Source organism: Sturnira hondurensis, unplaced genomic scaffold, assembly GCF_014824575.4.
Source record: "Sturnira hondurensis isolate 20B ecotype Veracruz unplaced genomic scaffold, ASM1482457v3 Scaffold0006213, whole genome shotgun sequence".
NCBI lineage: Eukaryota > Metazoa > Chordata > Mammalia > Chiroptera > Phyllostomidae > Sturnira > Sturnira hondurensis.
In genome coordinates, this window is record NW_028078844.1 from 2,500,790 (window position 1) to 2,521,716 (window position 20,927).

Consider the following 20,927-nt stretch of genomic DNA (forward strand, 5'->3'; position numbering starts at 1 on the left):
ATAGAAATAACACCCATCATTAAAATTAGTACCCCGACTTCCAGTCAAGACAGTGGCATGGGGAGTGAAGCCTTATAACAGCAGACAGATGGAAGAACTGTTGTTCACCACAGTGTGACTGGTAGGGCGTGCAGAGGAGATGCAAGAGGGCTAGCTGAGCTTCCATAGGCAGCAGCTGATGTGCCAGAGGGATATTTCAGTGGCAAGGGGTTCCCCCTGAGAAGTGTGGGGCCTAAACCCCAAAATGGGCTTCCCAGCCTACAGCACCAGAGCCAGAAAGGAACCCAGATAACATCCAGCTATGAAAGCAGCAGGATTTCTGTGTGACAGGGAGAGATGGCAGGAGATGCAGAGAGTGTCTTAAAGGGCCAATGCACAAAATTTCATTTGCAGCCACTTGCCTTGGCCTCCAGCAAAGGGAGGGCAGAGTGGACTAGATACATTTGAGGAAAATCTGAGGTTGGTGGCTCTGGGGAGAAAAGTGAAGGAACAGCCACTAGGATCCCTGTGTTGTCACTCCCCACATTGCAGGAGCCATCTCTCTCAGGCAGAGCACTCCTTACCAAGTGGCATTAGCCTGAGGGAAGCAATACCACAGACTGCAGGAATTACTCTGTCCTACCCTGTGCTGTATAAGCCCAGCTGCTGAGTATAGGTTGATTCAATCAAAAACTGATCAGTTTAACAACTAAAGTAGAAAATACAAAGAACCAGCCAAAATGGGAAGATAAAGAAACAACCTCCAAATGAAAGAACAAGTGAATTCTCCAGAAGAACTAGATGAAATGGAGGCAAGCTATTCATCAGGCAGTTTAGAGTAATGACTATAAGAAACACAACAGCATGAAAAAAGATATAGAAACCACAAGAAACAGAATGCAACATCTGACATAAATAACACGTGCAGGTAGAATAAACAGTAGTATAGATGAAGCACAGGATAAAATCAAAGTTTTGGAAGGCAAGGTAGGAAAAAGCACCCAGGCTGAGCAACAAAAGGAAAAAAGAATTTTAAAATTGAGGAGAGCTTAAGAAACATTTTGGATAACATTAAGCACACCAACACCCACATCATGGGATTACCAGAAGAACAGAGTGAACAAGGGATCGAGAACCTACATGAAGAAATATAACAACCAAAATGTCCCTAATTTGGTAAAGGAAAAAAATCACAAGTTCAGGAAATTCAGAGAGTCCCAAACAAGGTGGACCCAATGATGCCTATACCAAGTGTCCATCATAATTAAAACGACAAGGTTTAAAGACAAGGAGAGAATCCTAAAAGCTGCAAGAGAAAAGCAGGAAGTTACCTACAAGGGAGCACCAATTAAACTGGCATCTGATTACTCAACAAATATTTCAGTCCAGAAGGGAGTGGCGTGAAATATTGAGGCTAAGAAAAGCAAGGACGTACAACCAAAGCTACTTAACCCAGCAAGGCTATCATTTGAAATTGAAAGAGAAATAAGGATTGTCCCAGACAAGAGAAAGTTAAAGGAGTTTGTTAATGCTAAACCAGTACTGCAACAAATGTTAAAGCGCTGACTTTAAGAATGAGAAGAAAATGAGAGAAAAAAATGGAGGAAACCAGTCAAACAATAAAATGGCACTAAATATGAACATATCAATAATCACCTTAAATGCAAATGGCTTCAATGCTCTGACCAAATGACAGAAGGTAGCTGCGTGTATTAGAAAAAAAAGACTCATATATAAGCTGCCTCCAAGCGATCCATTTCAGATCAAAAGATACATAGAGACTAAAAGAGTTGGTAAAAGGTATTTCATGCAAATGGAAAATTTAAAAAAAAAGCTGAGGTAGCAGTACTTACATCTGACAAAACAGACTTTAAATAAGGCTTTAGTGAGAGACAAAGAAAAGAAGGACACTATTTAATGATAAAAGGAACAATTTAACAAGAGGATATAACCCTAGTAAACATTTATGCACCCAATACATGAGCATATAAATATGTGAAGCAAATCTTCATGGACATAAAGGAAGAGACTGTGAGAAATACAGTCCTAGCTGGAGATTTTAACACACCATTGATTTCAATGGATAGATCTACCAGGCAGAAAATCCAACAATGAGATAGCAGGTGTAAAGAACACACTAGATAAAATGGATTTAATTGATATCTTCAGAGCATTTCACCCCAAAGCAGCAGAATATACATACTTCTCAAGTGTACATGGAACATTTTCTAGCATATACCACATGTTAGGACACAAAACAAGTCTCAGTAAATTTAAGGAGACTGAAATCATACCAAGCATCTTCTCTGACAACGATGCTGTGAAACTAGAAATCAACCACAAGAAGAACACTGAAAATATGCAAAGACATGGAAGCTAAATAACATGTTATGAAACAATGAATGGTTCAACAACAAGAGCAAGGAAGAAATCAAAAGCAACCCTAAGAGGGAAATTCAGAGCATTACAGGACTATCTCAAAAACAAGAAGAAGCTCAAATAAACAATCTAACTTCAAATTAAAGGAACTTGAAAAAGAACAACAAATAAAGCCCAAAGTGAGTAGAGGGAAGGAAATACTAAACATTAGAGCAGAAATAAAAGAAATAGAGTCTAAAAAATATTATACAAAAGAATCAATGAATCCAAGAACTGGTTCTTTGAAAAGATAAACTAGATTGACAAACCTTTAATGAAATTCTTCAGGATAAAAAGAAAAGGATCCAAATAAATAAAATCAGAAATGAAAGAGGAGAAATAACAATTGACATCAAAGAAATACAAAAGACTGTTAAGAAAATATTATGTACACTTATATGCCAAGAAACTGGACAACCTAGATGAAATGTATAAATCCCTAGAAACCTACAATCTTCTAAAAATAAATCAGGAAGAATCAGAGAACCTGAACAGACAGATTACACCTAATGAAATTGAAGAAGCAATCAAAAAACTCCCAACAAATAAAAATCCTAAACTGGGTGGCTTCGCAGGTGATTTTTACCAAACATTCCAGCAACTAACACCTCTCCTTCTCAAACTATTTCATAAAATTCAAGAGGGAAGGCCCCCAAACTCATTTAATAAGGCTAGCATTACCCCACTTCCAAAACCAGATAAATTATATATGGTTTTGAAAAGACAAAAAATTATATGCCAATATCACTGAAGAACATAGATGCTAAAATCCTCACCAAAATATTAGCAAACCAAATGTAGCAATGTGTTAAAAAAAATCATATACCATGATCAACTGGGATTTATTCAGGGAATGCAAAGGTGGTACATTATTTGCAAATCAATAAATTTAATTCACCACATAAACAAAAGGAAGGATAAAAACCACATGATCATATCGACAGATGCACAAAAAGCTTTTGATAAAATCCAGCACCAATCAATGATAAAAACTTTCAGCAAAGTGAGAATAGAGGAAACATACCTAAACATAATAAAGGCCATATATGACAAAACCCACTGCCAGCATCATATTGAATGGGCAAAAGCAACAGCATTTCCCTTAAGACTGGGAACAAGACAAGGACATCCGCTTTCACTTCTCTTATTCAACAGAGTACTAGAAGTCCTAGCCACACCAATCAGACAAGAAGAAATAAAAGGCATCCAAATTGGAAAGGAAGAAGTAAAACTGTCTTTATTTGCAGGTGACAAGATATTGTACATAGAGAACCCCAAAGAGTCCATCAATAAACTACTAAACTGAAAAATGAATTAGAAAAGCAGCAGGATGCAAAATTAATATGCAGAAAAAGTTGCATTTTATATGCAAATAATAGAACAGAAAGGGAAATTAAGAAAACATACCCATTCACAACTGTGTGAAAAAGAATACCTAGGAATAAACCTAAGCAAGAATATAAAAGGCCTGTACATGGAAAATTATAAGACACTGAAGAAAGAAACTGAAGAGTACACAAACAAGTAGAAGCACATACCATGTTCATGGAGTGGAAAAATTAACAGCATTAAAATGTCCATACTACCCAAGCTATCTATAGATTCAATGCAATTTCTATCAAGATTCCAATTTCGTATTTCACAAAACTAAAGCAAATCTTTCAAAAACTTATATAGAACCACAAAAAGACCCATGTATCAACAGTGATCCTGAGAAAGAACAACAAAGTTGGAATCATGCTACTTAATATCAAACTATACTACAAGACCGTAGTAATCAAAACAGCCTTGGAGTGGCATAAAAACAAACATATACATCAATAGAACAGAGAGCCCAGAAATAAGCCTATGCCTTTACAGTCAATTAATATTCAACAGAGGAAGCAGGCACATATTATGGGCTAAAGACAGACTCAAGTGTTATATGGGATATTATAAAGATCTTAGAAGAAAACATAGGCAGCAAAATCTCCAACACTGTACACAGAATTTTTTAAAATCAGATGTATGTCTTCAGGCAGGGGAAACAACAGAAACAGTAAACAAATGGGACTACGTCAAACTAAAAAGTTTTGTAATGCAAAAAAGACAACCCACAGAATGGAAGAACATATTTCCCTGATACATCTCATAAAGGGTTAATATCCAAAATTTATTAAGTTCTTACAAACCTCATCACCAAAAAAGCAAATAACCATACGAATAGTCAATAGACATATGATAAGATGCTCAATATCACTAAATCATCACAGAAATGCAAATTGAAACCACAATGAGATACCATCTCACACTTGTCAGATGGCCATCATTAATAAACAAACATTGCAAGCAACACTCTGTGGCAAATGATTAAAACCATCTGACACAATTTGAGCTTGCTATAGCAACGGAGTCTAATGTATTCCAGTGCTCTCTCTTCCATGAAACAAACCTTTATACAGACTTAGCGTAAATCAATCAATCAATCAATCAATCAATAAACAAGTGCTAGTATGGATGTGGAGAAAGGGGAACACTTCTTCACTGTTGGTGGGAATGCAGACTAGTGAAGCGACTATGGAAAGCAGTATGGAGATACCTTAAAAAATTAAACAAAGGATCTGCCTTTTGACCCAGCTATCCTACCTCTGGGAATATATCCAAAGGACCCCAGAACACTAACTTGAAAGAACAAACACCTCCATGTTCATTATAGCGTTATTTACAATCGCCAAGACATGGAAGCTGATCAAATGTCCATTTCTGGATTAGTGGATAAAACAACTATGGGATGTTTACATTCTGGAATTCTACCCAGGTATTAAAAAGAAGAAAATTTTACCCTTTGCAACAGTATGGATAGACCTGGAGACTAGATTAGTGGATAAAACAACTATGGGATGTTTACATACTGGAATTCTACCCAGGTGTTAAAAAGAAGAAAATTTTACCCTTTGCAACAGTATGGATAGACCTGGAGACATTATGCTAAGTAAAATAAGCCAGTCAGAGGAAGAAAAAACCCACATGATTCCACTCATACATAGAATTTAATGAACAAACCGAACTAACAAGCAAAACACAGACAAACTCACAGACGAAAATTAATGACAGCTAGTGGGGCGGGGGCTTAGGAGGTGGAGGGACTATGCATAAAGCAAAAGAACTAATGGACATGAACAACAGTGTTGTGACTGCTGGGGTCATGCGAGTATAAGGGGACTAAATAGTAATGGGAAAAAATACATGCAAAAAAAAGGGAGATGAACCTAGCTCGTCTCCTTACACAACCACATCAAAATTACAACTGAAACAGAACAACTATCACTCAGAAACATCAGAAATCAAGTTGAATGGAAGTATGACAACTACAGGTTTAAAGAAGCCACATCCATCAAGACTGGTAGAAGGGACAGACATGTAGAACGGGCTGGTCCCAAATCCACATGTGGTGGATAAAAATTCAGGAGAAATATCTTAGGAGTGAGGAGTCCCAGCCTCACATCAACCCCCACAGCCCAGGGTTCACATGCCAGGAAACTAACTCCCCATAATTTCTGGTTGCAAAAACCAGTGGTGACTGAATCAATGGAAGAAACTTGTGGAGTCCCAAGCAGTTCCCCTTAAAGAACCCACAAATGGACTTATTCCCTTTGAGCTTCAGCACTGCGGTAGCAGCTTGAAAGGCACCAGCGGCATACAGGGAGGTACTGAAGTGTCTAATATCAAGGTGAGAGCTGGGATACAGCTTTCTTCTGGACAGAAAGTGGGGCAGAGGCCACTGTCCCTTTTCTGAACCCTTCCCCCACAAAACCAGAGCCTACAGACAGGTGCCATACCTGAGACCCCATCAAGCTGGCTAACATGGTATGTACCGCCCTCCAGACCACCTGAAACTCTACTCCATCCAACACAGGCAGGATGCCAAAATGAGGAGATGAAGAAGCATGGTCCAAATGATGGAACAGATCAAAATTCCAGAAAAAGAACTAAACAGAAGGGAGGTAACCAATCTATTAGACACAGACTTCAAAACATTGCTTATAAGGATGTTCAAAGTATTTAGTGAGGACCTCAACAGCATAAAACAAAATCCAGTCAGAAATAAAGCATACACCAATTGAAATGAAGAACAGTTTACATGGATACAAAAGTAGAATGTATTAATACAAGAATCGTATCAATGAACTAGAACATAAGAAAACAAAAAATGGACTTCTGGCCAAGATGGAGGCGTAGGTAGACACACTGTGCCCCCTCACACAACCAAAATAAGGACAACAAAAATTTAGAAACAACAACAACAAAAAAACCAAACAGTACTGACAGAAAATTGAACTATATGGAAGTCCGACAACCAAGGAGTTAAAATACACACGTTCATCCAGATCTGTAGGAGGGGTGGAGTAGGGCAGCCGGGAGGGGAGGGATAGTGGCAAAATAAGCGGTGGCTGGCAGACCCCGGCGAGGGGTAGCAGCGGACAGACGCAGCCAGGCAGTTGACTGTGGAGGGGCACAGGGCACAAGGTAGCTGGCGGACCAGGTGGTCCCACATTCGAGCACAGACAAACCAGGTGAAACTGGGGGGTGAGACAGACCCCACAACCCAGGGCTCCAGCACCAGGAAATAAAGCCTCAAAACACAAACTGAAAGTACCTGTGGGGGTTGAGGTGCGTGGGGATATTCCCAGCCTCACAGGAGAGTCTGTTGGAGAGACCCACAGGGTCCTAGAATGTACACAAGCCCACCCACCTGGGAATCAGCACCAGAAGGGCCCAATTTGCTTGTGGGAAGTGGCAGAAGGGACTGAAATTCAAGAGAGTAGAGCAAGCACCATTGTTCCCTCTCTGACCCCGCCCCTGCATACAGCATCACAACCCAGCAACTGGGTTGCTCCACCCTGGTGAACAACTAAGGCTCTGCCCCTTCGCCTCTGTTGCATATGTAATAGGTGCAAAGTGACCAAAAAATTATGGCTCAAATGGGAGAACAAATCAAAGCCCCAGAGCCAATACTTTTAAGTGATGAAGAGACAGCCAGCCTATCAGATGCACAGTTCAAACCACCGGTGATCAGGATGCTCACAGAACTGGTTGAATTTGGTCACAAATTAAATGAACAACTGAAGGCTATGCTTAGTGAAATAAAGAAAAATGTACAGGGAACTAATAGTGAGGGAAAGGAAACTGGGACTCAAATCAAGGGAGTGGACCAGAAGGAAGAAAGAAATAACCAAACAGAAAAGAATGAAGAAACAAGAATTCAAAAAAAAAAAAAAAAAAAAAAGAAATGAGGAGAGGCTTAGGAACCTCCAGGACATCTTTAAACGTCCAAATATATGAATTATAGGGGTACCAGAGGGGGAAGAGGAAGAGCAAAAAGTGGAAAAGTCATCTGAACAAATAATAAAGAAGAACTTCCCCAATCTGGAAAAGGAAATACATTTCCAGGAAGTCCAGGAAGCTCAGAAAGTCCCAAAGAAGTTGGACCCAAGGAGGAACACACCAAGGAACATAATTACATTAGCCAAGACTAAAATGAAGGAGAGAATCCTAGAAGCAGCAAGACAAAAGGAGACAGTTACCTACAAAGGCATTCCCATCAGAGTGTCAGCGGATTTCTCAAAAGACACCTTACAGGCAAGAAGGGCCTAGAAAGAAGTATTCCAAGTCATGAGAGGCAAGGACCTACATCCAAGATGGCTCTATCCAGCAAAGCTTTCATTTAGAATGGAAGGGCAGATAAAGTGCTTCCCAGATAAGGTCAAGTTAAAAGAGTTCATCATCACCAAGCCATTATTATATGAAATGTTAAAGGGACTGATCTAAATAAAAGATAAAAAATTTGTATAGTAAAACGACAGCAAATTCACAATTATGAACAACCACACCTAAAACAAAAACAAACTAAGCAAAAAACTAGAACAGGAAGAGAACCACAGAAATGGGGATCACACAGAGGGTTAGCAACAGGGGAGTGGGAGAAGGAGTACAGAGAATAAATAGCATATGTGGTAGGTATAAAATAGACAGGGGGAGGGCAAGAATAGTATGGGAAATGTAGAAGCTAAAGAACTTGTATGACACATGGACATGACCTACAGGCGAGGAATGTGGGTGGGAGAGGGTATACGGGGAGGAGGGGAGTGAAGTGAGAAAATGGGACAACTGCAATAGCATAACCAATAAAATATATTAAAAAACAAAAAACAAAAACCATCAGTCAGAAGTACAAGAAGAAAAAAGAAATACAAAAAAGCAAGGATAGTGTAAGCAGCCTATGAGCAACTTCAACCATTCCAACATTAGTATCTTAGGGGTGCCATAAGGAGAAAAGAAAGAACAGGAAATTGCAAATTGGTTTGTAAAAATAATGAAAGAATGCTACCCTAATTTGATGAAAGAAATAGACACACAAGTCCAGAAACCATGAGTCCAAAGAAAAAGATGACTGCAAAGACGCCCATGCCAAGACACATCACAATTAAAATGCCAAAGGTTAAAGATGAAGACAAATTTTAAAAGCAATGCAAGAAAAGAAGTTAGTTACCTACAGAGGAGTTCCCATAAGACTGTCAGCTGGTTTCTGAAAAGACACTTTTGCAGGCTAAAAGGCATTGGCAAGAAATACTCAAAGTTACGAAAAGCAGAGACCTACCTACAGTCGAGATTGTTCTACCCAGCAAAGCTATCATTTTGAATCGAAGGGCAGATAAAAATCTCCCCAGACAAGAAAAAACTAAAGGAGTTCATCATCACAAAATCATTATATGAAATATTAGAGACACTTATTTCAGAAAAAGAAGATAACTATGAATAAAATGGCAATAAATACATACATATCAACATTTGAATCTAAAAAACAAACTAAGCAAACAAGAAGAACACAGACAGAATCATGGATGCAGAGAGCATTTTGATGGTGCCAGATGGGTGTGGGCGTATAGGTGAGGAGGGGAGGGGATCAAGAAGTACAAACTGGATGTAAAGTACAGTATAGGAAATGGAGTAGCCAAAGAACTATACACATGACCCATGGACATGAACAATGTTGTAAGGATTGCCTCAGGGGACCACGGGGAGCTAGTTGGAGAGGGACAAAGGGGAAGAAACTGGGACAACTATAAGAGCATAATCAATTAAGTATAATAATAAAAGAACAAAATGAAATAAATGAAATAAAATAACATAAAAGTACCCTGAGATGCTCTCATAAGCTCTGCCATCTGATCTTTGTGTTGTTGTAGTTGTCTTCGAAGATCCTTCAATCCTTCAAGTCTTGTCAATGGAAGTGCATCATAAACACTTACTGAAAGAAAATGGTTAATTTCCTAAAAGGGAAAAATAAATTAAAAATGAAATTGCTATTGATGTGTACTGCTTAAGCCTGTGAAATAAAAGTTTTAAGAAATTACTACCTTTTACAGACACTAATTCATCTCATTATTACTACCTAACAACTTAGAAGTAAATTATTTCTTCCATTTGAAATCCTACAGTGTTTTAATTTAAATTCTAATACTGTCTCATGATAACATATGGTATTTTGCCATGTACAATTTGCTCCCATGTATAATGCACCCTGCATTTTGGGCCCAAACTTTCAGGAAAAAATATCTTTCGTTTTAACTTTTAAATTAATTTATTTATTTACATTTAGAAACAAAACTGATGATCATATTCCAGAGTATTATTTTGCATACAAATATTGTTATTGCTTTCTAAGTTACACACTTAATGCATAAGCATAAAGAAAAGAATTTCAAGACACTTATATAGATACAGAATTAGTACTGCTCATTTATAATATGTATCCTGAATTTCCCCTTAAAAATATGAGCAAAGAATTGTGCATTATATATGGCAAAATATGGTAGTTACATTTTAAGAAAGGTATAACATACTCAATTAGAGAGAAAAGATTAAATTCCTATTAGTTTTAAATCTTAATATACTAACCTATATTTTCATCTTGATACTCAGGAAAATACAAATACAATTTTTAAATTATAATAAGATTTATGAGGAAAAATATACCTGAAAATAATTTTGAAGTTTATAAAGGTTAAAAGAACTAAAACTTGAAAAACTCTTTAAAAGGTTAAATATCTCTAATTCAAATATTAAACTATACCTGAAAGTAATTTTGAGATATTAATGGATGTTATACATATGAAAATCAAGCATATATTATCTCACTTCTCTTCAATATTTAACCTCAAATATTTACCAAGAAACTGATATTTATACTTTTACTGCAATCCAAGAGGATATATTAAGATTCAGTTTTTTTTATTTAAGAGCACTGATCTTATGCTATCTTTTCATCATAATTTTTTTAAAAAACGTAGTCACATTCAGAGTATTAGAGATAATCAACACGTACTACTGCCTAGCCTTTCTAATATAACATAGTAAGATGTTGGAATCATTCTTACCTCCATGAGTGAAAAGGGTCCTCTACTGTATTTGATTTTCTGCTGAGTAATCCGCAGATCCTTAAAGATAGCATGATCAGGAAAAGGATCTAAAAGTTTAATTGTGATATAGAGGTTTTCATTATCCTTGTTATCTATCACTAAGTATTTCAATAAGTCCAGTACCTAAATATAATCAAAAACAAAAATAAATGAAAGGGGAGAAATGGCTTAATTATATTTTAAAGTGAAATAACCAAACCCATTGTAATAAATAACAACTCTAATAACCTAATTCAGATAAAATATTCCAATTATTTCTAAGGTAGCCAGCTATTACTGTTTCCATGCTTTCAAATAAATCAACAAAAAGTTAAAAGTGCGTCTACAGGATGAGCTCTGAGGTATAAAAATGCTAATATTACTGAAACATCTCACATACCCTCATAGTGGTAAGTAACATCTCACATACCATCACAGTGGTGAAAATTGCTATCCATAGCTTTTACTACCTCTACACTTTATGCATAAGACAGAAACTGTAAGGGTATTTATTAGATCAAAATTGCCTTGTGTTCAGTGATAAAATGGTTACAAAAATTAATTCACTGAGAATGTTTTTCCAACTGTTTTTCAAAAAAATTTTTCACTAGCCCTGGCTGGGTTCCTCAGTTGGTTGGAGTGTCTTCCCGACACCAAAAAAGCTTTCAAATCTGACTCCGAGGTAGGGCACAATGCTAGATTGTGAGTTCAATCCCCCATTGGGTGCATAGAAGAAGCAACAGATCGTTCTCTCTCTCTCTCTCTCTCTCTCTCTCTCAATTCAATAATCAGTCCTGGCTATTCAATAATCATCCCTGGCTGGTGTGGTTCAATGGACTGAGTACTGGCCTGGGAACCAAAAGGTCACCAGTTCAATTTTCAATTCCCAGTCAGGGAATGTGCCTGGGTTGTGGGCCAGGTCTCTGGTCAAGAACATGCAAGAAGCAACCTATTGTATCTCTTGCACATCAATGTTTCTCTCCTCTCTTTCTCCCTCTCTCTAAAAATAAATAAATAAAAAATTTAAGAAATTAACATATCAAGTGAAGATTAAAATATATGTGTATTTTCTCTAAAATTACAAATTTATACCAAGTAAACGTACAACACTCAGTTCCTTCCATGATTACTTTATACATGTATTTCAAATATCATTCTGAAGATGATTTACAAAATTACCTGTTCGTGAACCTCCATCTGTTCATGCACAAGAGGTATTAGTGTACCAACAATAACATGAAGATGATTTTCTAAAGCATCCTTACAGTAAGTTACCGCTGTGCGGCAAACTTGGCTTAATAGGTCACAGCAAAGGGAAAAGCTACGTAATGATACATCCATAAAACGAGAAGGCCTAATATAGAAAAAAAACAGTTAAGTTCTAGGAAACTATTCTGACATAAACTTATTCGAATGTCATTTTTATTCAGCATCTTTAAATTCTGATATGACTTGACACAAATGTCACTTTCATATCCAGTTCCTTGAAGGTAATAAAGAGAAGTGGCATCAGCAAAATGGTGGAATACCAAGCTCCATTTTCCCTGGCAGGAAACATTAAAAAAGAGAACTATGAGCTTGTTTCAGTTTTGTTTTTTTGTTTATTTTTCAGATCCCACATACAACTGAAATCATACTGTATTTGTGTTTCTCAATCTGACTTATTTCACTTAGCATAATACTCTTAAAATTCATCCATGTTGTCACAAATGGCAAGATTTCATTTTTTATATGGCTAATATTCCAGTGTGTGTTTGTGTTTGTGTGTGTGCACCACACCATCTATCCACTCGTTTATCGATGAAACTGAAGTTGACTTCATATCTTGACTATTGTAAATATTGCTGCAATAAACATAGAGGTGCATATATCTTTGTGAATTAGTGTTTTGGATTTCTTCAGATAAATATCTATAAGTGGAATTGCTTTGTTATGATAGTTTCATTTGGAAATTTTTGAAGAACCTCCATATTGTACTATTTTGTGTAGTAGCTGTACCAGTTTCCAATCCCACCAAGCAGAACTAAACTCACAAATACAGATGACAAACTGATGCTTGTCAGACGGAAGGGGGCATTGAGGAATGGGTGAAAAAGTTGAAAGGGATTAGGAAGTAGAGACTGCCATTATAAACAGAGTCACAGGGGTTAAGGTACAGCACAGAAAATATAATCAGTAACATTATAGTAAATCTATATGGCATCAGATGGGTGCTGGGTTTATCAGGGTGACCTCTGTAAGATGTATAAATGTTTAATCACTATGTTGTACTACATAAAACAATATAATATTATATGTCAACTATAATTTAAAAATAAATTTTAAAAACATTTAATAAGGAATGAAGGAGCTCTATAGCTTGTCATGAAAAGATCTCCAAGAATAGTATAAAACAAAAATCATTTGTTGTAATAGTACATATCTTAAAAAAATAACTGTCAGTACTTTTTTGGCTTTGTAAACAAAGTTTACAGCAATCAGGCAAACACATAAAAATATGCAAATTAAAAACTACAGGAAAGCTCTATGGTGGTTCAGTTGCCCTTGCACTATCCCCTCCCCTTGGCTGTGGTCATGAAAACAGCATTCCCCTATTCCTGATGTGGGGTCCTGGCCCTTAGATCTGGAGAAAACAGAGCAGACCGTATGCGCTATTTATTGTGTATATCTGTTCTAAACCTATCTGAGAGCTACCCGAAGGCTGGAAAAACTGCAGGTATTGCCTGAAGCCATTAAGGAGGCCAACAACCCACAGCTGCCTGATGCAGACCTTATTGTCCAGTCATACAACAGACAGCCTAATACCTTGGAGGAAATGTTGGGGAGAGAGCTTTCCTGGGCAATTGGAGTACTCAAAGTCACCAACATATTTGGGGAATATAGGAAAAAACACACACATGCACAGGTGCTTGTACAAAAATAATCGTTGAAGCCATAAGCTTTTACTTTGGGCTGGTCCCTAGGATCAGGGCAAGCCTGGCTACATGCTGAGGGAGAGTGTTAACACAGCCAACCCTCGAAGACTACAAAAGGTTTACTCTCTTTTTTTCTGGCTCTTGATATTCAAGAGAATCTGCGTCAAAACACTATCTCAACTAATTTAAGGAACAGTCTTCAGTGACCATGCACAGCAAGAAATACATTCTCTGTAAAAACAGTTGAGTAAATTCATGAAACAAATGTCTATAGCCTTCAACAATAACAACAACAAAAAAAGGTCAAACCTGGGACAAGGAAAAAAACCTGATTTCCACAGTTACATTATAATAGTAAAATGTCCTGTTTTCAAGAAGAAAATCACAAGGCATTAGCAAATTAGGAAAGATCTTAGGAAAGTAAAGCCAATTCATAGGAATAAATGTACTGACTGAAACAGTTCCTGAGAAAGTTCAGATAATAGACTAGTCAATGACTTTAAACAAGTGTCTTAAATATGCTAGAAGAACATAGAGACCAACGAAAATGAAATGCAGTTTACCAAAACCTATGGGATGCAGGAAAAGTAGTGCTGACAAAAAAATATGTAGCAGAAACACTCACATTTAAAAAAAAAGACTTGGTTGAAGCATACCAACAAACACTTATGAAGAGTTAACTTCAACATTTCTCAAATTCTCCCAATATAGAATAGAAGGGTGCTAGCCTAATACCAAAGCCAGATAAAGACAGTACAGCAAAATTGTAATGTCCAATACTCTTTATAAAAAAGATTATATATCATGAGCAAGTAGAATTTATCCCAGGACTGCAAAAGGTCAGTATAAGAAAATTGATCCACGTAGTATATATTAAGGGAATGAAAGAAAATACTACTTGATCGCCTCAATAAACACAGAAAAGACATTTAACAAAAATTTAACAAACTTTCAGGATAAAAACACTGAGAAACATGAATAGACAGAAACTTCTTCAACAAAATAAAGGTACCTATGAAAAACCCACAAATAACAACATTAATCAATGTTAAAAGACAAAGCTTTGCCATTAAGATGAGGAACAAAACAAAGATGCCCATTTTCACACTGCTATTCAATATTATATTATACTTCTGGCCAGAGAAATTAGACAAAAAAAAACCCTCATCAACAAAAAGAAAAGGGAACCTATTGTATAGGAAAATATATTTGCTAATGATACACCTAGTAAGGGATTAACTTCCAAAATATACAAAGAAGATAATTCAATTAAATAATGGGCAAAGGACCTGAATAGACACTTCTCCAAAGAGGACATCAGATGACCAACAGACACATAAAAAAATAATCAATGTCCCTAATCATCAGATAGATTCAAATTAAAACCACAGTGAGAAACCTACCTACAGCTGCAAAAATGGCTACCACCAATAAATCAACAAACAAGTACTGGATATGGAAAATAGGGAAACCTAGTGCACTGTTGGCGGGACTGCAGATTGGTGAAGCCACTGTGCAAAACAGTATAGAGTTTCCTCAAAAAATTAAAAATGGAACTGCCGCCTTGGCTAGGGTGGCTCAATGGATTGAGCACTGGTCTGCAAACTGAAAAGTTTCCGGTTTGATCCCTGGTCCGGGCACATGCCTGGCTGCAGGCTGGGTCTCTGGTTGTGGGGGGCAACTGATCAATGTTTCTCACATTGATGTTTCTCTCCCTTCTTTCCCCTCCCTCTAAAAATAAATAAATAAAATCTTGAAACAAAATTGCCCTTTGACACAGCAATCCCACTCTCAGAATATCATCTTAAGAATCTTTGCCCTGGCTGGTGTGGCTCAGCGGGTTGAGTGCGGGTCTGGGAACCAAAGGATCGCGGTTCCATTCCCAGTCAGGGCACATGCCTGGGTTGCAGGCCAGTTCCCAGCAGGGGACGCATGAGAGGCAACCATACATCGATATTTCTCTCCCTCTCTCCTTCCCTTCCCCTCTAAAGATAAGTAAATAATAATTTTTAAAAATCTTTAAAAAAAAGAATATTACCTTAAGAATTCCCAAACACCAATCAGGAAGAGTATATGCACAACTATGTTCATAGTAGCATTGTTTACAGTAACCAAGATCTAGAAATAACCCATGTGCACATCAGTACATGAGAGGATAAAAATGCAGTGGTATATTTACACAGTGGAATACTACATGGCTATAATACAGAAGGAACTCTTAACCTTTTGCAACAACATGGATGGACCTGGAGATTATTATGCTCAGTGAAATAAACCAGTCAGTAAAATTCAAATACTATATGATCTCATGTATATGGGAAATCTAATGAACAAAATAGAAACAGAGACATACACACATGGAATAGACTGACAGCTGTTAGAGGGAAGAGGGTTGTGGGGGACTGAATGAAATAACATGAAGGGATTAGTCAAAGAACATATATGTGTGACCCATGGACAGGGACAACAGTATGGTGATGGCCTGAGGAAAGGTGGGGGTCGGGGGCAGCAAGAGCTGGGTAGAGGTGGGTAAAGGGGGAAAATTGGGACAACTGCAGTATTATAAACAATGAAAATAAACCTAGGAGGAAAAAAAGCAAGGAAGCTGGGGATCAGTACAACCTGGAATCTAGAGCCAGTTGTTCAGAAGCACAGATGAAAACCTGGTCTTGCCATGGGTATCTAATTGGTTTTGTGTGGGGAGAAATCTTGTAGAACTGAGAGCCTTTAACCTCTAGGATCTGACACTATCTCATCAAAATTGAGTTGAATCGCAGGACACCCGACTAGGTCTGCAGATTTCCTTGGATGTGTGTAGGGGACACCACCGAACATACACATTCAACTTGTGACCAGAATTGCTACAGTAACATATATATTACAGGCCATCTAAAATTAGAATATTTGTTTTTAAATGTTGAAGTTAAGATTTCTAGAGTTGTAGTAGTAGTATACACAACTTATAAAATAATAGGTAGATATAAATTCCAGGAACAATACTCTGGTTTCTACCTCTTTGTATATAATTTTTCAATTAAGGTAGTGGTAGAAAAATATTTTTCTCTTATTCTAAATATATTATTTACCTTTTGTTGATATAGTGGATCAAACTATAAATAACATCTCGAAGAACAAAGGCCCAAGCTCCTCCTAAGCCAGTTTTTATCTCTTTCAATAATAAACTAACAAACAGGTGATATATCTTGAAAATTCTGTGCTTTTTATAAACATTATTTGTCTCAGCAGCTTGCTCACATATAGCTAGAAGAATTTTCTGATAGGAATCCTATAAAATAAAGATACATTTTAGTAAAAACTTGTCAAATCACAATACTCAGGTAAAATATATTCATATTCAAAACAAATTATATAATTCAGTTTTGGGTCTGATATCGAATGAAAAATATTACATTAAAATTACTATATTAAACATAAAAAATTACTGTGAACCTTTTAATATTCATAAACTGTAATTAAGTAACATATTAAAAATGTTTCGCCCTGGCTGGCGTAGCTCAGTGGATTGAGCGCAGGCCTGCGAACCAGATGATCATGGTTCGATTCCCAGTCAGGGCACATGCCTGGGTTGCAAACCGGTTCCTTGCAGGCTAACTACCAGCAGGGGATGCACAAAAGGCAACCATACATTGATGTTTCTCTCCCTCTCTCCTTCCCCTCTAAAAATAAATAAATAAATAAAATTTTAAAAAAAAATGTTTCCTTGAGCCAATATATGACTAAACTGTCACAAAAAAATTCAGCCCTCCTATGTAACACATTTGAATCAATACTGACAAATTTAATACCAAGATATAAACCTATAAATAAGTATTTTTGTACTTCATTTATTCAAATAAATTTTCTATCCATTTACTTTTTTCTCTTTATGATTTGCATACACAGATATTCTAGCTGAAATAGTAGAAATTCACTTTTCAGTTATTACACTAGTATTGTATACTTACAGGGCTTTTGGAAAGAATTTCTAAAATACTTTTAAACTTGGTTTTATGGCAATTGCTGATATATGCAAATGTTGCTTTAATCACATGTGAGGGAAAATGAGGTGGATTAGGAGCAGGATCCAAATCCCTAATAGTTATAGAAAAAAATGTTACCATATTCAGACCATAATTATCAAGAAAAAACAGATCTGACTTTAAGACTACAGAATAAAAATTAGGTAACTTCAAATTTAAAAATTATTTCTCTACTGAAAAACTAGGCTTTTAATAAAATGATATACACACACATATCATATATATATACACATACAGGCCTGTATACATCAACCAGAATACCTAAATACTTTTAACTTCTAGAACTTAGTTTTTAAATTATTTGCTTAAAAATTCTTTTATGAAGCTAATGGTAATTCCACAGAGGAGTCTTAGTGTCACTCCACTTCAGGTATCAACTAAAGCCCTATGCTAGTACTGTAAATACAACGATATTTTAAGACAGCAGTCAAACATTATATCAAATGAAATTATATATATAGAAGTACTTTGGTAGCTATTACTATTTCATATGCCTAGCACTGTAGGCATACAAAAAAAGGTGCTTTCAAGCAGTTTATAGTCAAGCTTGGAAAATAACTAACACTCATGTCAACCAAGTGGGTTTACACATCTAAGTGAAACTGCAATACAGTAAGATACTGATAGCTAGAGAGGATGATAAAGGGGATCTAGACATGCAAATCACAGATACAATGAAGAGAACACAGAATAATGTGTCATGAAAAAAATTTCAACAGACAACCAATGACACAATGCTCAAATACTAGAGATGAGGGGAAAAGGTCATGAATTTGCAAGCGAGGTGGTAAATTACAGCAGTTATTGTGGAAGAGCACTACAGTAGAAGCAGATAGGTAATTACTTCAAAGGAAGTTATTTTTTAAAGAAACAATTTAAAAGCAGAGTACACATCTAAAAACTGAAATAGATATTTAAAAGTGTCAAACAATATACTTGTGAATAGACTTCTGAAATTGTAGCTAATTCTCTAAATTTAAAATACTGTACCCTGGAAAGTCACATAGGTCAGTGCTTTGGCTTTCACCAGCAGTTGCAGGTTCATGTAATGTCATCAGTAATTCCACCACAATCTCTGGTAAATTAGTAATGAATAAATGATCAATCTGCAAGGACATAAAATAAAAATATATTTAAATGTTTATATCTGCATAAGACAGCTCAAGGGGTTGATATTATCGCCTCATTTCCAAAATTATTCAGTGACTACAGATGATCAAAGATCCAAGATCTGCAAGACATACACACCTAACTCCACTTTTTTCTGCTATGCAACTGACTTATAAACTGAGAGGAAATTAAAGAAATCATACCAAACAAGACTTGCTTAATATGGCCTTTTAATTTTTTAAAATCATTTTAAGTGATGAAGACTTCCGGTCTAATATGCAATTTCTCAGCCTAATCATTTCCCTGCCATTGATCTGTACTTCTCCTCAATCTGAATTTCACTCTTATTTGGGAATGTTATTTCACTTAGAATACTTTACTAGTAAAAATTCTCAGTGGCCAGCAATAATCATCTCTTTGTTCCCTACATGACTCTCCCCATAGTTGATATCCCAAATTCTGAAGCTAGCTACTGCCCATATCTTGTCATCAATTGTAAACTAAAATCCAACAGGAGACCTGCCTGGTGTGGCTCAGTGGGCTGAGTGTCGTCCTGCAAACCAAAAGGTCACTAGTTCAATTCCTGGTTAGGACACATGCCTGGGCTGCAGGCCAGGCCCCTGGCTGGGAGCATGCAAGAGGCAACTGATCAATGTTTTTCTCTTTCACATAGATGTTTCTTTGTCCCTCGCTTCCTCCCTCTCTCTAAAAACAAATGAACAAAAATCTTTAAAATCCAACAAGAGCAGACTCTTTGTCAATCACTTCCTGCTACAGGTAGCTTCATAAAGAACAAAAATTCTCTAAATATAAAGAACGGTTCTGCTACATTTAACTTCAGCCAAATGAATGAAAACTGTGTGAGTCTTGAAGGTGAATTTATTAGCTCTTAAAATAAAGAATTACAGTGCTTTAAACTAAAACACAAAAGGCAGATTTACTTGATGCACTTGGAAACACTTCTTCATAAGAGAAATAATTTTTGAATGTGGTAAGATACCTAATGTAAAAATCTTAGCCATTCCCTTAGGCTTACACATCAGTTGTCCAATCATCATTTCCAAAAATGTAGCCCTTATAAAATTTCAGCCTCATTTAAAGTATACCTGGAATAAGTAATGATAAACTGGACAACTATAATTATATCAGAGGAAAAATTAACACTAGTTTCCTTGCACATAAGATCACAACCAACTCCACTAGTTTCATATGGTTCTCTAAGTAAGATCTGTAATTTTAGCTATAGTCCTTATAAAAGGTTCAGATAGCTAGGCATAACTCTACAATCTTAAACTGTAAAGATTTTAGGCATTTAAAAATAACAGTTTTAGAAGACTCAAAGACTGATAATAGTTTGTACCAACACTTACCAACAACAACAATAAAGAAGCTAGAAGACTCATTCAGATAAAGTACATATTAGAGAAAAAATTTTAACTTATACAACTTCATAATAGGGACTACCAAGAACTTAATATATTTAACAAAGAAGCCAAAAAAACAAGGTTTAATACAATTGCTTTTCTTCCTAATTGTGACCCTGAAAATCGCTATTTTTTGGTCTAAATACATAAAAGAGAATATAAGACTGGGCCTGCTCAGAAGTCTAAGATAGGAGATTTGGAGGGAAAAAGAAACAGAATGCCTCTCATAAATTCTATTACCCTTGGTATGCTAACATTCTGGTGCAAATATCTTTTGTGAAAGGAACTCCTCTGCTTACCATTTGCCTCCAGACTATAGACTTACAACCAGCTCTCACCGGCAATGGTCCACCGAGGCAACTGGGAGACTTGCTGTGACATTTTGTGGTTCAACACAGATAACTGAAGAACCAAAAAAGAGGCTCTAGAAGTTTATCCAACTCTAATTTTATGTTAACAAGATTTGATTAGTAACCTTTATTTACATTAAAAAAAAAACTGAACTGACCAATCATCTATGACCTTGAAAAAGATTACATATGGCCCTGACCAGTATGGCTCAGTTGGCTGGGTGACATTCCACAAAGCAAAAGGTCACCAGTT

The 20,927-nt window shown here is 36.4% G+C and overlaps 1 protein-coding gene and 1 non-coding gene across 7 annotated transcripts in view; one reads left to right on the forward strand and one right to left on the reverse strand.

The window, feature by feature from the left end:
- The window catches only part of ATM (ATM serine/threonine kinase), a 175,671-nt gene that overhangs the window by 74,853 nt on the left and 79,891 nt on the right, over positions 1–20,927 (reverse strand). For 5 of the 6 annotated variants that reach the window (XM_037047706.1, XM_037047705.1, XM_037047708.1 and 2 more), the window contains 6 exons: positions 18,781–18,896; positions 17,716–17,842; positions 16,837–17,036; positions 12,015–12,189; positions 10,815–10,979; positions 9,575–9,707 (listed from right to left, as the gene is read on the reverse strand). In XM_037047706.1, the coding sequence (XP_036903601.1) occupies positions 9,575–9,707; positions 10,815–10,979; positions 12,015–12,189; positions 16,837–17,036; positions 17,716–17,842; positions 18,781–18,896 (916 nt within the window). Of the gene's footprint in view, positions 1–9,574; positions 9,708–10,814; positions 10,980–12,014; positions 12,190–12,237; positions 12,380–16,836; positions 17,037–17,715; positions 17,843–18,780; positions 18,897–20,927 lie in introns of those variants that run through there. The other variant, XM_037047710.1, reaches the window with a different exon arrangement.
- LOC118988285 (small nucleolar RNA SNORA28) lies at positions 4,724–4,849 on the forward strand. The gene has a single exon (XR_005066741.1). It is a non-coding gene; the product is annotated as a small nucleolar RNA SNORA28 (small nucleolar RNA).